The following is a 15,676-nucleotide window of genomic DNA, read 5'->3' as shown; positions in this document are numbered from 1 at the left end:
GCAGCAAGTGGATTCCTATTGGCTACGATTCTTACAAAAATATAGAGTTTTGTTGTTGGTAAAATGTAGGTGAAATTCAGGAATGAAATGTTGTTGTGGTAGGTTTCCCTCTGGCAAAAAATGTTAAATTGATATAAAATGAGTGCATAATACTAAATGTGAACTACAGTGAATATATTGGGAATAATTTGATTTATCCATTAATTTTTCAGACGAATCGCAGGTATTGAAACGCAATTGCAGTGGTGTATGATTTTTCTGTTTTCCTTACAATGTCACTGTCAGTGTCAATGTCAACTATCATTGTGTTCAGAAATTGAAAACCGTCTGTGAAAACAATGCAATTTTCTATATTTATCTATTAAATACAATGGGCTTTCTGACTATTTTGAAGAAACTACGGCAAAAGGAAAAAGAAATGCGTATACTTATGTTGTATCCTTTTTGTTATTATTCGTCTCTAAAGCAATTATGGATTCCTTGGCATGACTCACATTTCCTTAATTTTCTCCGATTTTTTACGTGTTTAAGCTGTTTTTGTTGAACTTTATGATAGTTTTCTTAGCCCTATATACACAGAGGGCTTGATAATGCAGGTAAAACGACGATTCTCAAACGTTTTAATGGGGAACCCATAGACACCATCTCCCCAACTTTAGGTTTTAACATAAAAACGCTTGAACATCGTGGGTACAAGCTTAATATATGGGATGTGGGGGGACAGAAATCACTGAGGTAAGTGCCACAATATTTAACTTATATAAAATGCGATATTTCCTTAAAAAAAACACAATTTGCAGACACTTAGTTTGCACCATCTGTTACAAAAAGCTATAATACATGGAACCAAGCAGATGCAAATTTGTTTTTGTCTATTAATTTTTAAGTGCCTGTGAAGAAACTACTAGACTGGTTTTGATTGCCAAAGAAAACCTCAAAGAATACTGAGTATAGTAGATGAATGTTAGAATAAGTCAGCATAGTATCAAACTGATATACATTATATGTTTATCTTTTGGTGTCCTGTGGTGTCACCTATCAAAACTATAGCTTGCAGAATGCTTCATAGTCTACATTTAAATCAATTTTCAAGCATTTTTCAACTTTGTAGCTAGTTTCAGACTTAATAACTGTTAAGCTTTATAATTTTGAATACAGAATAGTACTCCTATCCAATAGTAGTACTACCATGCTTAATTCTGCAGCAGCATTCTGGTCTGAAGGGTGTGGCTGCCAGTGTAGTTACAGGCAGGCTTAACACCTACACCTCATGTTGACAGACACGGTGGCGTGTTGCATGATGTTTTCCTGGCATCCCATTGAAGTGTTGCTCTGGTTTTTGACTTACCCTCAGATGGGCCATCTAGCTGGTATATAATAAATTGACAAGTTCAAAAACAGTGCATTGTAAAACAGAGGAGATGTTTGATAAGAAAAGCACCATTTATTTTTAAACCTGCTAATTTAGTTTGAGATTGTGAATCAGTGCAACATTGCAGGCTGCAGCAAGATAAGGAATATTAAGAGCTTACATGTAGCTCTAAATCGTCTTAATAGAGTTAGACAGTCAGATAAAACATAAATAGACTGAGGATATGTCTAATCAGCTATTTATTTCTGTATGAGCTGGTGCCCACAACTTTGTCCAATTATGGTTTTTTTACAAATCCTGCGAGCACCATTAGTTTTTCTGGGATAATTTGTAGGCCATTTTAATAACTTGGTTCATTTAGTAGATACATTACTTTTATTTAATTTGTCTTACTCAGTGCACGCCAAATAGTGAATTTTATAGGAAAATTTTGATTTATTGAAATTCTCTTACAGATCTCTGACTTTTTTTTTTTAAAATAATATAGCCAATGTAACTTCGTAATAATTTAGCTTTCTATTGGTAAATAATGGTTTCAAACATTCCATCTTTATAATCCTTACTGATATTATAATTGCGAAAGTGTGTTGTTCATTTGTCCTTCCTTCACAACCTAACTAAGCAAGCAATCAACTTTGTTATTGCTATCGATTTAGTTGAAAGAAAGGAGAGTAGCATGGGCTAGTTTTTAACAACAAAGCGTAATAATTGCGGACGAAGCACGCGGGTAGCAGTATAGATAACATTTGAACTCAGATCGTACTGGAAGAACTACTTCGAGAGCACGGACGGGGTGGTGTGGGTGGTGGACAGCGCGGACGCGCGGCGCCTGGCGGACTGCGCGCGCGAACTGCACGCCCTGCTGCGCGAGGAGCGGCTGGCGGGCGCCACGCTGCTGCTGCTGGCCAACAAGTGCGACCTGCCCGGCGCATGCGCGCTGCCGCAGATCCGAGAGGTGCCCAGCTCCGTTACATGCCCTGAGTCGCCTCGCACGACACCCGAGAGGAGAGTTAGGGACCTGTATTCTGATCTGACGCCGCCACACGACACTATACCGACAGCAATGTTATTAAAGATTTTAAACTAAGATTTTCGTGTTTAATCAACATTTCTTAAATATAGTTCAACAGGTGCATACCACGATAATATTTTTGGATTTGATGATATTTCGACCCAGTTGCATGGATGGTGGTCACGACTGCGTAGGTACGAGATGTCAAGTTGGATGTCACGGACAGAATCTAACTACCCGCTTTCGCGTTTTTGTCGGTATTTCACGAACTGTTCGACATACTACACTGACAACGTCACTTTAAAATTGACAAGCTGTACTAATATAGAGACCGTCACTATATTCCAAGACTACATCGTGAAGCGATTGAAATTCGGAAGCACAAAAACTTCAATCGGTTTTAAATTAGCAAGTGTGTGGGGAATCCAGTGGTTAATTCCATAATTCTACCACTACCACCAAGAAAGCTTCGTACAGCTACAGCGGGTAGTCAGATTCTGCCCGTGACATCCAACTTGACATCTCGTAAGTCGTACCTACGCAGTCCCGTCGTGACCACGATCCATGCAACTGGGTCGAAATATCAACAAATCCAAAAATATTATCGTGGTATGTACCCGTCAAGCTGTATTTAAGAAATAGCTGTTATTGTTGCTCGTTAGCTGTGCGAGTGCCTGGTAAAACGGTACAAACTTGCAGGGGAAGATTACCACTTTCTCCACTTGATTTGTTGGTTAGTAATCTGATTGATCAGCACCAACGAATTAACATATTGAATACAAGTCTAGCCAAGTTCATAAATTATCTGCGGATGAATTAATTAATAAGCTAAATAATATTTTTTGTAATGTACACGTGACTGGCTTAGTATACGTTTTGACTAGCTGCCAGTTGTAAATAGATAGCAGGGCTCATAATTCATAGACCTATCAGGCTTGAATATCTGGTGCAATGTTTAAACCTAGCCTAGCCATGGTTCCAGCGTGGGGCAATTTTAATATTATAATTTTTTAATAGACACTCGTGCTCCATTACTGTAGGCCTAAGTGAAATCCTGATTCTCCTGTAGTTTACCACAACAGACCTGTTACACTCAGACTTTAAACACAAAATCTGCTAATTTACACTCCGTGTCGTGCGTAACTCGGAAGTTTCATGTTCTTTTCTTTCAGTTTTACTTCCTCAGTTTTTGGATGATAAATGATTTAATTTCTGCTGCCCCAATGGCTCATTAAATGTTGCCAGAATAGAATCTCGCGTTTCAGACAAAGACCATCATTCATGTGTTATCAGTGTTAACGTAATTTGCCTAGGCCGAAATAGGTTAAAATTATTGTACTCTAATGATGAAGCCCTGGGCCGGTTTATTTCTATTGAATAGAACCAGGCGTTAATTGATCAAAAATAAATATAAAGCTTAATAAGCTATGATCCGCGAAAATTAGAATCTGTACGATCTAGTTTATAATTTCATAATCTTTATACGCTTCGCTGCAAAACCGTAGCAACCTCACAAGATGTTGTCTCGTAAATGTCTGAGTATAAAGATTAAAGAATTGTAAATTACGTCGCGTCGTACAGATTGTCCCGCTTTTCGCGAAGCATAGCTAATTAAGCTTTAATTTTCATTGGTTTATTTTTTCACGTTTCGTATCACGCGTGTTTTTGCAGGTTTTAGATCTGGACAACATCAAAACGCATCACTGGCGTATAATGCAGTGCTCAGCGGTGACCGGGGAGAATCTTCTAGAAGGCATAAACTGGATGCTCGACGACATCGCCAACAGGATATTTACGCTAGACTAAACTGTACTTAATTAAGTATTTTCTATCCTCTTTTACGGACTACACTGATAACGTTCCATACATTACTTTAAAGCATTTGTAGCATCTTAATTTTAGCCATAACTATAATTTCACTAATTTCATAATATAATAAAAAAATTTGGAAAATCCAAAAGTGCACGACTCATAATGCTCATTTAATTATCAAATATTGAAAAAATATTTAAAACAGCTGTACTAGGAAAGTGATGCACAGGCGCCCCTGGTGGAATAAAATGTACATAATATCTATAGTTATAGATATATCACCATCCATGTTAATTTTACATGGATAAATATAGATATGACTGTATATCTAGTTATGCAGTTTTCGTTTTTTATTAATTGCAATTAAACTACACTGAATTAATTAATCATTCGCATTCAGTGACCTACAATCGTCGATTAGAATTTAAAAAAAAAATTTAACTCTGGATTTTTTCACAAGTTAGATTGTTTTCGGGTTTTCACACATGACGGACAGGAAATTTTTTTGACCTATTTTGGTCAAAAATAGGTCCAAATTTTTTTCCAATTCTATTGCAGTAAATCAATTTTTTAAAAGTATGGAATTAATCGCCATTAAATTATCTCGACAATAGTATGCAAAATATCTTGATTCCGTGAACTAACAAAGCTATAATAATAAAAATAGCCGCCGAAATAAGGCGAAAAAAATATTTCGATCGTAAAGCACTCTCTGATGCTTCGCATCATGAGTCGTGCAAAAAGACAATAGTGCTTATTCTTTTTACACAAATCTCTATACTTAAATAAACTAGCAGATCAAAAATGGTGCTGTCCACAAAGAACATAACAAATAGGATGCCATTTTTGGACAAATAGCAATTTAATTTAAAAAAAATCGTGTAAAACGTACTTGTTGCTTCAGGTTAGGATGTTTAACATTTTGATAAATGTTAAAATTTTATTAAAATCTTACTAGATCGAAGATTTAACGTTTTTAAGTTTTTATAAGCTCCATAAAACGCTTTTAACTTAAATAAATAGCCTCTTAAAATATGAGCATCATGTGTCAAAATTACCTTTATGAATGGATTTATCACTATCTGTGTATAACTGCTAGCTTAGAGCTTTGTGAATGTGATTCTATTCGTGATTGATTTCATGACTGCTTACATCTAATATTCCAAGTATGTTTGTTCAGGCCTAATATAATAATCTTATTCGAATTTTCATTATGTATGTTTTCCTGATTTATATATAAATATCTCTAATATCTCTTTAGTTTTATTCGCAATCTTTAAATTACTTAGTCAATAAATTATAAGGTAAATTAAAACTATACTGAAGAAAACCATGTTGCCTAGATAGTATTTATTACTTCTCATTTATATTATAAAGTCTTAGCATTTATTTATACTAGCATAGCATACATTTTTTACCTACTTACAGTATCTTTTGTACATCGCGATTTTTATACTTTAATTATCGTAGTCTATCTTTTAGTGAAGGTCAATTTCACGCTTTCTGGTTCTAACAATATGAGTTTAAACATTTAGCTTTAGCAGGTATTTTTTTAATCTATCCTCTTCTCTCATGGGAGAGAGGGATTTATCGTTAAGTTCCACCATGTTGCTCTCGGAAGTATCCGCTAAATTGGGATTCGAACCCTAATGAAGATTTCTGTATTACATTATTTTAATATACATGTAAATCATTTTTACTTAAAACTGTCTTTTTTTTTAATATTGTTTACTGACGGACCCTGATGATAAGTCGAAACCCATCCTCTATGAACAGAGGAGGTTATGCGAGGTACACGACCTACAAATTACCACTGAGTCACAATTAAAACTAGATCGGGGACATACCAACAAATAGATAACAAATAGATAACAAAAAATGCTGTATTCTTGAATAAAACACGCGCATTTTATTTTTACAAAATAATGATTGTATTATGAGCCTTATACCAATGTAATATGGTCCACGTCATGAACAAAGTGTGATGAAAGGGTTGACCAAGCCTGGAAACTGGGGAGCGAGTATAGTTTTAACTCTTACTGTTTACCCCTCGTACCCACACAGTTAAAAGACTGGTGCAATGGATGGTATAAAAACAACTTTCAGTATTGATTGTAATGGGTGCCAAATGACAAGATGGGTGTAATGTCAACTCAGTCTTGACCAACGCTTATTCTGTGATTATCTTTTCTTTATTAATATAAAACTCTTAATAACAACAAACAAGATTTTCATTTACCTTTTATTGATTGGACAAACGTCTTCTTATAATAAGTAAGATTATATTAAAAAGAATGTTGTTCGTTCGTAGCTTGTACGAGACTAACGCGTTTCGACTTCGCTTCGAACATGTCGTCGTATGCAAACGCTTTTAAAAGCACTCTGAAATCTGAACCTATATAATAAACTCTCAACGCAAGTTATACTATACCCATTTCTGACTACTGAATATGCAAATGACGTCATTGGCGTAACAAATGCGTAATTCTTTTTCTCTTTATACAAATATACTAGCCATCCAAAACTTCGGCCCAGTTTGTTTTGATTTTTAAGAAGCCCAAAGGATTTGCTAGTTCTTGCGGGCTACAAGTATGCTATGTTCGTTTCCAGGATCCAAGGTATCTCAGTGCAAAATTTCGCCAAGATCAGAATCCTCATTTAATAAAATCGATTATATTGCAGTTCAGTTACAAATAAATAAGAGGCTTTGAATATTTTTTCATACCTTTTGCATACAGGTCCACTATTTACTTTTTTTTTTAAATAGTGGCTGCGCAAAAATATGTACGAATGAATTGTTAGAATCAATACAAGAATTGATAAGAGAAGATCTCAGTGTGAGATTGAAAACAAGTGAAAAACGTACCTTTAAAAACACATATTACATAAAAAAAAATCAAATAGCGGACAGTAAGTAAGTCAGGCTCTATACTAAAATATTCAAACCACTTTCATTTATTTTCATATCTATTTAACTAAATACCTAGAAAACGTGAAGGGATGTTTTTATAAACTCTTGTGCTGAATAAACTATAACATCTTAAAAAACTCTAGTGACGTTCTAGCATGTATAACACACAGCAACTTTTTCCCTTCTTAAACGTGACCTATTCAATTTGTCTAATGCTATGGCAAAAATAAAAAGGTAAATTCGACTAAATAATAAAAAATAAAAAAAAAACATTCATTCCAAAGTCCTCTTCATAAGCACCTTTGAAACTTCTAGTCTTTTTGTTTGCAATGAGTATCACCGATGCAGTAAGAAATATCCTATAGCGCTTGCGAGCAAAGCGACGCGGCGACGACATCTACGACTGTTTCGGTCAATCACTCGAAGCACACTCTACTAACTGCAGAATGGTTGCTGCAAACCTTCAACGAGAGCGGAAGGTCTGTTAGCCAAAGTCCTCTTCATAAGCACCTTTGAAACTTCTAGTCTTTTTGTTTGCAATGAGTATCACCGATGCAGTAAGAAATATCCTATAGCGCTTGCGACCAAAGCGACGCGGCGGCGACATCTACGACTGTTTCGGTCAATCACTCGAAGCACACTCTACTAACTGCAGAATGGTTGCTGCAAACCTTCAACGAGAGCGGAAGGTCTGTTAGCCAAAGTCCTCTTCATAAGCACCTTTGAAACTTCTAGTGTTTTTGTTTGCAATGAGTATCACCGATGCAGTAAGAAATATCCTATAGCGCTTGCGAGCAAAGCGACATCTACGACTGTTTCGGTCAATCACTCGAAGCACACTCTACTAACTGCAGAATGGTTGCTGCAAACCTTCAACGAGAGCGGAAGGTCTGTTAGAGAATAACAAATTTGGTGCATTAAGAAACACGATATTACGTCTGCGAGCAACGGTGCCGTTGCGATACCTATAACTATTTCGCCTAGTCAATCTACTATTTTTGCATTCTCGCAATCGTATTGTCGTTTTCGAGTATAGACATAATATAACTTCAAAGTAAAATGGACTTAATAGAACTGCACTTAGAGTCGCAAATTGCGTGGTTTTGGTTTTTATATTTCCAATATTTGAGGTTTAAACTGAGGCAAATAAGTTCATTTTACTCTGACGTAGTCAGTCAGTCTAGTATTTGCAATTTACCTCAAGCTACTTTCGATCAGAGATAAAACGGGCCGCAGATGTAAGGCAATGAAAAAATTAGCGTGCATGTTAACTAGATATTAGGAATGATCAGTTTTGTCATCTTTAGTGTCCTGAGTGTTGTTTGACACCGTGCTAGTTTCCTCAGAGACACTTGTACTGTCATTAGTTTCAATAATGGCGCCAGTGGTAGCGGCGCTGGAATCATTAGTAACACTAGTGTTAGCTGCGCTGATGTCATTAGTAACACTAGTGTTAGCTGCGCTGCTGTCATTAACGACGCTACTATTAGCAGTGCTGGTATCATTAGTATCCCTAGTTTCGTTAGTAACACTAGTGTTTGAGGCACTAGTGTCGTTAGCAACAATAGTGGTAGCGGCAGTGGTGTCGTTGGTGACATTAGTGTCAGCGGCACTAGTATCCATCGTGACACTAGTGTCAACGGCGCTAGTATCGTTAGTGGAACTAGTGTCAGCGGCGCTGATGTCGTTAGTGTCGGTAGTGATATTCTTAATGTCGTCGACAACCACGGACGTGTTCTGCTCAATAGTCGTGTCCATTTTACTTTCCTCGGAATCTGAAAACAAAATATTCAAGTTCTGAATTTTGTTCTGAAACTTCAACTAGTTCTAGTTCAAGTTGGTGTCTGCAGGAGCCTATGGCTTTTCACAGTGTATTTTGGCCCTGAATCTTTGGGCATTAAATTATCTATAATATTCAAACTGTTTTTAAGGACAAGAAATATTGTTTATATCTATAGTTATTGTTTTATTTATTTATTTATTTGGTATCTACGACCCATCACTACGCATTAAACATAAATAGAATAGTTAAAAACTAAAATAAATATGAAAAAAAAAAACTTAACTTAACATTAAATATTAATATGCAATATTAAAAAAAAAAGTTACAAATTAAAATTTCTGCGTCCAGGCAGCCCTACGTGGAGTTTAATATACAACTTGTAAATTGGAGTGTCGTATCGATTTATTAGTGCTTTCAGAATGCCGTTACTGCCACGTTTTTTTCATCAAGGATGCTATTCGATTTCTTCTGATGGCAAAAAAGTCATCAGTATGAGCCATCGCGAACATTTCTGATGCACTACAATAACGGGATAAGCCCAACAGCATTCTGAAACCATCATTATAATGAACTCGTAGGGCGTTTAGCGATGCCTGTGTATAGTTGTATATATTTTTGTTCGTTGAGAATCATTCACAAACAAAAATATGCACTCAATAACTACCATGTAAGAGTTACTACACCTTTCCAAGCCTATATGGTTACATTGGCATACCTGGTCCGTCCTCGCCGCGCCCCCCGTCGTCGCCCCCGGCGGGCCGCTCGTCGGCGTCGCTGTCGTCCCGGTCTTTCTCGTCCACGTCCATCGCAAACTTGTCTCGCTTGCTTCCGCGCTCGCCCCGCCCCCCTGGTGGCCCCGCCCCGGTGACCGGCTCGCCCCGCCCCCCCGGCGTTCCCGCCCCGCCGGCCGGCTCGCCGCCCTGCACCTGCGTCGCGTCCAGTGCGTTCTCTTTAGCCGCGAAGCCGCGCGGCCGCATGCACTTCTGCTCTATTCTGCGTAATTCTTCCTGTAACTCTTGACGTTTTCGCAATAGGCATTCTGGAAATATAAAGAAATCATATCAATAATTCAAAAATCTTTATTCACAGATGCCTATAACAGGCATTTAAGAAACAAAACAAGGAGGGTTTGAAACACACCCTGGTCTAAGAAAAGCCCCTAAAAACTTAGCTGGGACATCAATTTCAAGCATCGCAAAGGTCTCTCGAACTCGTGGCATGTTGCAGGACATATTCCTTACATGCCCTGTGAATAGTTACTAATTAAACAAATTAAAGGATACTTGAACTATTGTATCCTTGATTTGTGTTGATCCTTAGCATTATAATTGTTTTATTATATTTGTTTGTTAGATACAGTAGACTGAAAAACTTTCTAGTAATAAAAAATGTTAAAGCCAATTTAATGGGAACCCTACTTAAAGTTCCCATTAAATCATTTAATTAACTTACTTTGATGATACTTGCTACTTTCCTCCAATTTTTCCTGTGCTTTTTCGGACATTTTCTTTGGTAGCCAATAGATATTGGGACTTGCTTTAGTCAATATAAAGTTTTCTAAGCATCGCTGGGAGGCTTCCCACTTTTCAAATTCCTGAACTCGCCCCATTTTGGCTTCTAGAGCTTTGATGGATGCTTTCTTATGTTCCCTCTCAGCAAATAAGGTTTTGCGTTCCTTCTGTTCTCTTTCTTTTTCTTGTCTTGCCTGTTCTTCTATCTTTCTTTCCACTTGAGCTTTCTTGTCTTCCTGGAAATAAAATATTCAGCATTACTAATATAGCTGTGCAAATTTACATGAAGTTAAGATACGTTCACCACATCAGAAAATTTTAGAAATGTTTTAACCTCAAAAACTTTATTGTCAAGCTAGATATTACATAACATGTAAATATCTAGCATAAACAAATTATATTATTCATTTGTGAAAAATAATTGTTATTTATTTTACTTTAGTCTGCAGCACAATCTCCTCCTGTTTAAACTTCTGCAGGGTCCCCAGCAGGGAGCCAAATATTCTTCTATTTCTCGTTCTCGCCTGCTCATCATCCCCCTGAGCTCGTAACACTGCAGCTCTGGTGGGCAACTCCCGGCATACAGCTGAAGGCATGCGGGCTCTCTTGGACCCCGGACCTTCTTCTTCACCATCGCTGTCATGGGCTCTGGCTGACAATCTATAATTCAAAAATATATCTTCAATTATAGTGTAAAGTTTACATATATTCACAAAAATAGCTATGAAGTCGCCAATAGCATAAATAGAAGACCAAAAAAGTTATAAAAATCTAGGGCAAACACTCTTGTCTTCCATGTGTTCAGATGTTAGTCAAACTTTAATTTTCCCTTCATCCCCCAATTGCAATAATGAGGGTGATTGCCTTTTTTGTGACAAAGTTAAGGTTACAAGCAAAGAGGGAACAATTGCAGTTTATTATGATAATAATAAAATTAGTTACTATTTAAGTTTTTTGACATACTACAAAACCATTTAATTTACTAACCAATTATTCTTACTTACACAGGGATGAAAATGTACTCACAATTCATACACCTCTACACAAAAAAAAAAACATATGTACAAATACAACTACTTCCACTGCTACTACTCTTAAAATATAATATTGTAAATAAAAAAGGTTTGTTTACAATCAGAAATTTAATCTGTTATTGTGGTATTATATGTTGATATTATATGTTTAATTATTTATTCATTTCTGATCTGTCATATCTTTAGTGTATTCATAACAAATTTTACTTTAGTAATTATACAAGAATATTAACTTTCCAAACAATAAAAGAGGAAAATAATAATCTGGTCCTTATTATTTATTGATATACTTGTTTAATTATTTCCAAAAATTGTTGATTGGAATATTCTTATATTACCCTCTTGGGCCATTCTTGTTCCTTGTCTATACAAATGACCTACCATCTATACAAGGGAAAAATGCAGAGGTTGTGGTATTCACGGATGACACATCTGTATTATTTTAGGTTAACAGAAATAAATGTTTCACAGACACTTTGTTTATTAGAAAAATCGTTCTCAAGTAATAAGCTAGGACTAAACTCAGCGAAAACTAAATGTATCCAATTTGTACCTTCAGGGCACCCTTTATAGACAATAGTAATATGACTTTATATTTAAATAGTGATAAATTTGAAATAATTGACAAAACACAAGTCCTAGGATTTACTATTGACTCACAGCTTCAATGAAGACCACATATTGATAGTTTGACAAAAATATTAAACTCAGCAGAGTTCATCTCTTGCAGCTATGACCACTCTGCTCGACATGCACAACTACCAAGAACACACCACACAACAACTAAGAAGAGTTAAACTCAGCAACTTTCGCTATTAGAAGATAAGACAATTGACAGATGTATCATAGTCTGAATGGAATATTATTGTGGGGAGCTTCTGCTGACGCAAATAGAATTTCAATTCATATTCATATTGCAATAAGAACTGTTTATGGCATGATCCAGGGAATCATTGAGGGATTTCTTTAAAGAAACTGAGATACTAACTTTTCATTATCTCTATATTTTTGTAAATATTCTTTGAACAAGGCAACATTTGCACCTTAACAAAAAAAATTCACATTAATAATGTGAACACCAGAAATAAACATAGGCTCAGATTAAAAACCTTGCCCAGATAGGCAAAAACCCATAAATCTTTCATCAGAAACTGTATTGGTTTTTTATAATAATGAAATTCATCACTGATCTTTTGGATAAAAAATTTAAGGCACACGCAAGAATAATTTTAATAAAGAGGGCCAACTATTGTGTAAAAGTCGAAATGTGTAAAAGTCAAAGTGATAAAGAAGTTTGGACATAGGATAGTGATGGTGGATAAATGCGTAATATTAATAAATTCACCCATAGGTACATTCATTTATTATTGAATGCTACACTGGTGATGTAATAATAAAAAATGTGTGCGTGTACTAGTGTACACATGTAAAAAGTGAAACTTCTTAAAGACCTTATTTTTTCGAAAAATGATCTACTGCAACTTTATAGAAACTGGTTAAATAAAGTTAAATTAGATAAAGTTTAACAAAAGGCTTTTATTATCATGGACATGAATACAAATAATACAATTATGTCATATTACTTTATTACTACTAAGATTATTACAGCTTTATTTTAATTGTAATATTATTATTATTATGGCTTATGGTAACTGAAATATGAAATATAAATATAAATAAATAAATATACTACGTCAATACACACATCGCCATCTAGCCCTAAAGTAAGCTTGTGTTATGCGTACTAAGATGACTGAAGAATATTTTTATGAATAGGTAATATAAATAAAATACTTATAATATACATATAACACCCAGACACTGAAAAATACTTATGTTTATCACACAAACATTTTCCCGTTGTGGGAATCAAACCCACAGCCTTGGACTCAGAAAGCAGGGTCGCTGCCCACTGCGCCAGTCGGCCGTCAAATATTGTTTACATTCCATAAAAACTCCAGCAATTTTAGTGCTGGATCTTTTTGTTAATGTTTGAGGACTTTTTTTTAATAAAATATAAAATTCAAATAATCTTTCAAAAATTCAACTAGCTTCAAAGATTTTTCTGATGCAGATCGGTTTTTTATCATTATTGCAACCGAGTAAAGAGGCACGAAGAGGGAGGAGGAGGAAGAAAAAAATTAATAATTTCGTCCAACTTCTGATTTGGAGATATATAAAGTGCAACAATCAAAATATTCATCCTATTTTCCCTATTTTCCATTTGGCATTGAGCCATACATAAGTCAGGAGAAAGAACAGAAAAATCTATCGATGAAGTTACAATGTTAACAACATCATTAGTATTATGATATATGCTTACGTCTTCAGCCGTTTAAATTTTGCAATGCATTTGAAGTTCGAATAAACTCGAATCAACCGTGGTTGGGACAAGAAAAAGACAGCACGTAACGAAAAAATGTGATGCGTAACTGAAAAATGTTACACTAAAATTTTTTCCAACCCCGATGAAGAAGTTTCACTTCAATAATATAATGGTTTATAATAATAATGTAACAATTTAGCATTATACTTTATTATACATCTAATTTTAAGTCTGTAGCTGTACAAATCTTAGTTTGATAATTATTGATCTTGGTTTTTTTATCATTACTATAAGTGTTATTATAATATTTATAAAACAAACAATGTATGACATTCATAAGTGCTGTACCTATAGAATAAACTGAATTAAGATTTGTTTGATTGATTGATTCATTCATTGAATTAAAAGGGCTAAGACATGATTTGATTTGGCCTTGCTGTTGGGCCGCTTTTATTTTGTGTTCTGTACTTATTTGTAAACAGAAAATGTTCACTTCAGTGAAAAAAACTCATTTTAATAATAGTTACAGTTTTTTAGGAGATTAATCATAGAAATCAGCTATTTTAACTGATGCATATTGAATTTCTTAAAACACTATATCAGACATGTTCTTTTAGTAAAAGAAAACAATATTTAAAACAAACTTGCCTGCTGAACACAGTTTTTGTTTCATATTTGCGTCTGGTTTGGTCATCATTTTTGTAGTTGTTAGTTACGTCTGGGTATGAATTACGACCACCAATCCGCGAACCACCTCTTTGGTAATCCCCTGATGCGTTAAATCTGTAATCAGGCATATAATTGACGAAACACGCAAAGAAATTATTTCTAACATGATTATCGTACTTGCGATTGCTAACCTATCTGTAAATCGTCCGGAAGTTTGTACTATTTTCTTTATGTTTTCATCTATCTTAAACAAACTACTTTTCTCACTCTCTAATTGAGCACGTAAAGAACTAAAAGATATAGCAACTTCGGTCCCCATATTAATCGATTTTATCAAAAATAAATAACTAAAGCAATAATTAACATTTTAGTTTGACAAACAGTACAATTTTTTTATGTGTGCGTCAGGGCGCAAGCCTCAGTCCACAGATACAGTACCTATAGATTGATAGTTCTTGCTGTGACTACATAGACAAGGTAAGATTATTACGTAAAGCATAAGAAAGAAGATGTCAATTATATTTTTGTCCTTATCTCCGTTACAAGTTTTTGTGCTCCAGTAGTCTATGTGACGTTTTTGGGGCAAACAATAAACTTCGAAAAAGCTTGTCTTTATAATTCGCATATTTTTCGATTTAAGTAAGAGGTGTCTCAAGGCCATGTGGTGTGTGCATTATGGGAAATTGTAGTACCTATTTTGGTATGCAAAATAATCATAAATATTTTTTTTTTTAGGACACATGGGATATGTGATAAAAAAAAATATTTTATTGTAAAAAAAAAACGTGGGGTGCATGGTGTCAATAGTATGGAGGGTAGAGGTAAGGAGTGTCATGTGTGTTATGGAGGTTAGAGGTGTGTATATGAAAAAGTGTCGTCAAAATGGTATTAAATTAGGATGGCGCCACATTTGCATCAGGGTAACTCTTAAAAGAAGCGCCAAATATAAATATTGTTAGAGTAGGCTTGAAAAATAAACAAGGAAGTATGGAGATACAAGGAAGTAAGGTTATATTTACCACAATATTTTGTACAACGTAAGTTGTTGAAATTCTCAATAATTAACTACTTTAGTCGATAATGACATTAATTTTTTTAACTCGGCATACTTCAATTCATCTACAATTGCTACATTCATACCATACCCTGTGCATCCACCAGCGCCATTGTGGAGGATTTTTGAACTGTTATTTAGTGCATACACTGGACACTTTTTCAACTTTTCTCCCATATAAGATGACTCTCC

General features: G+C 35.1%; 2 protein-coding genes across 2 annotated transcripts; one reads left to right on the top strand and one right to left on the bottom strand.

The window, feature by feature from the left end:
* Positions 1-292: 292 nt before the first annotated feature.
* Positions 293-4,320, top strand: LOC120631887 (ADP-ribosylation factor-like protein 2). The gene is made up of 4 exons (XM_039901550.1): positions 293-435; positions 580-735; positions 2,129-2,327; positions 4,056-4,320. Exons 1-4 carry the CDS (start codon positions 371-373, stop codon positions 4,188-4,190), a joined length of 555 nt encoding a protein of 184 aa, XP_039757484.1. The 5' UTR covers positions 293-370; the 3' UTR covers positions 4,191-4,320.
* Positions 4,321-5,531: 1,211 nt separating this feature from the next.
* Positions 5,532-14,818, bottom strand: LOC120631886 (pinin). The gene is made up of 6 exons (XM_039901549.1): positions 14,622-14,818; positions 14,410-14,544; positions 10,839-11,061; positions 10,343-10,637; positions 9,606-9,929; positions 5,532-8,882 (listed from the first exon to the last, which is right to left on the bottom strand). The coding sequence occupies exons 1-6, from the start codon at positions 14,747-14,749 to the stop codon at positions 8,386-8,388; spliced, it is 1,602 nt and encodes a 533-aa protein (XP_039757483.1). The 5' UTR covers positions 14,750-14,818; the 3' UTR covers positions 5,532-8,385.
* Positions 14,819-15,676: the final 858 nt, after the last annotated feature.

Source organism: Pararge aegeria, chromosome 19 (assembly GCF_905163445.1).
Source record: "Pararge aegeria chromosome 19, ilParAegt1.1, whole genome shotgun sequence".
NCBI classification, from domain to species: Eukaryota; Metazoa; Arthropoda; class Insecta; order Lepidoptera; family Nymphalidae; genus Pararge; species Pararge aegeria.
Note: the sequence above shows the minus strand (reverse complement) of the source record. Positions and strands in the feature narration are given on the sequence as shown.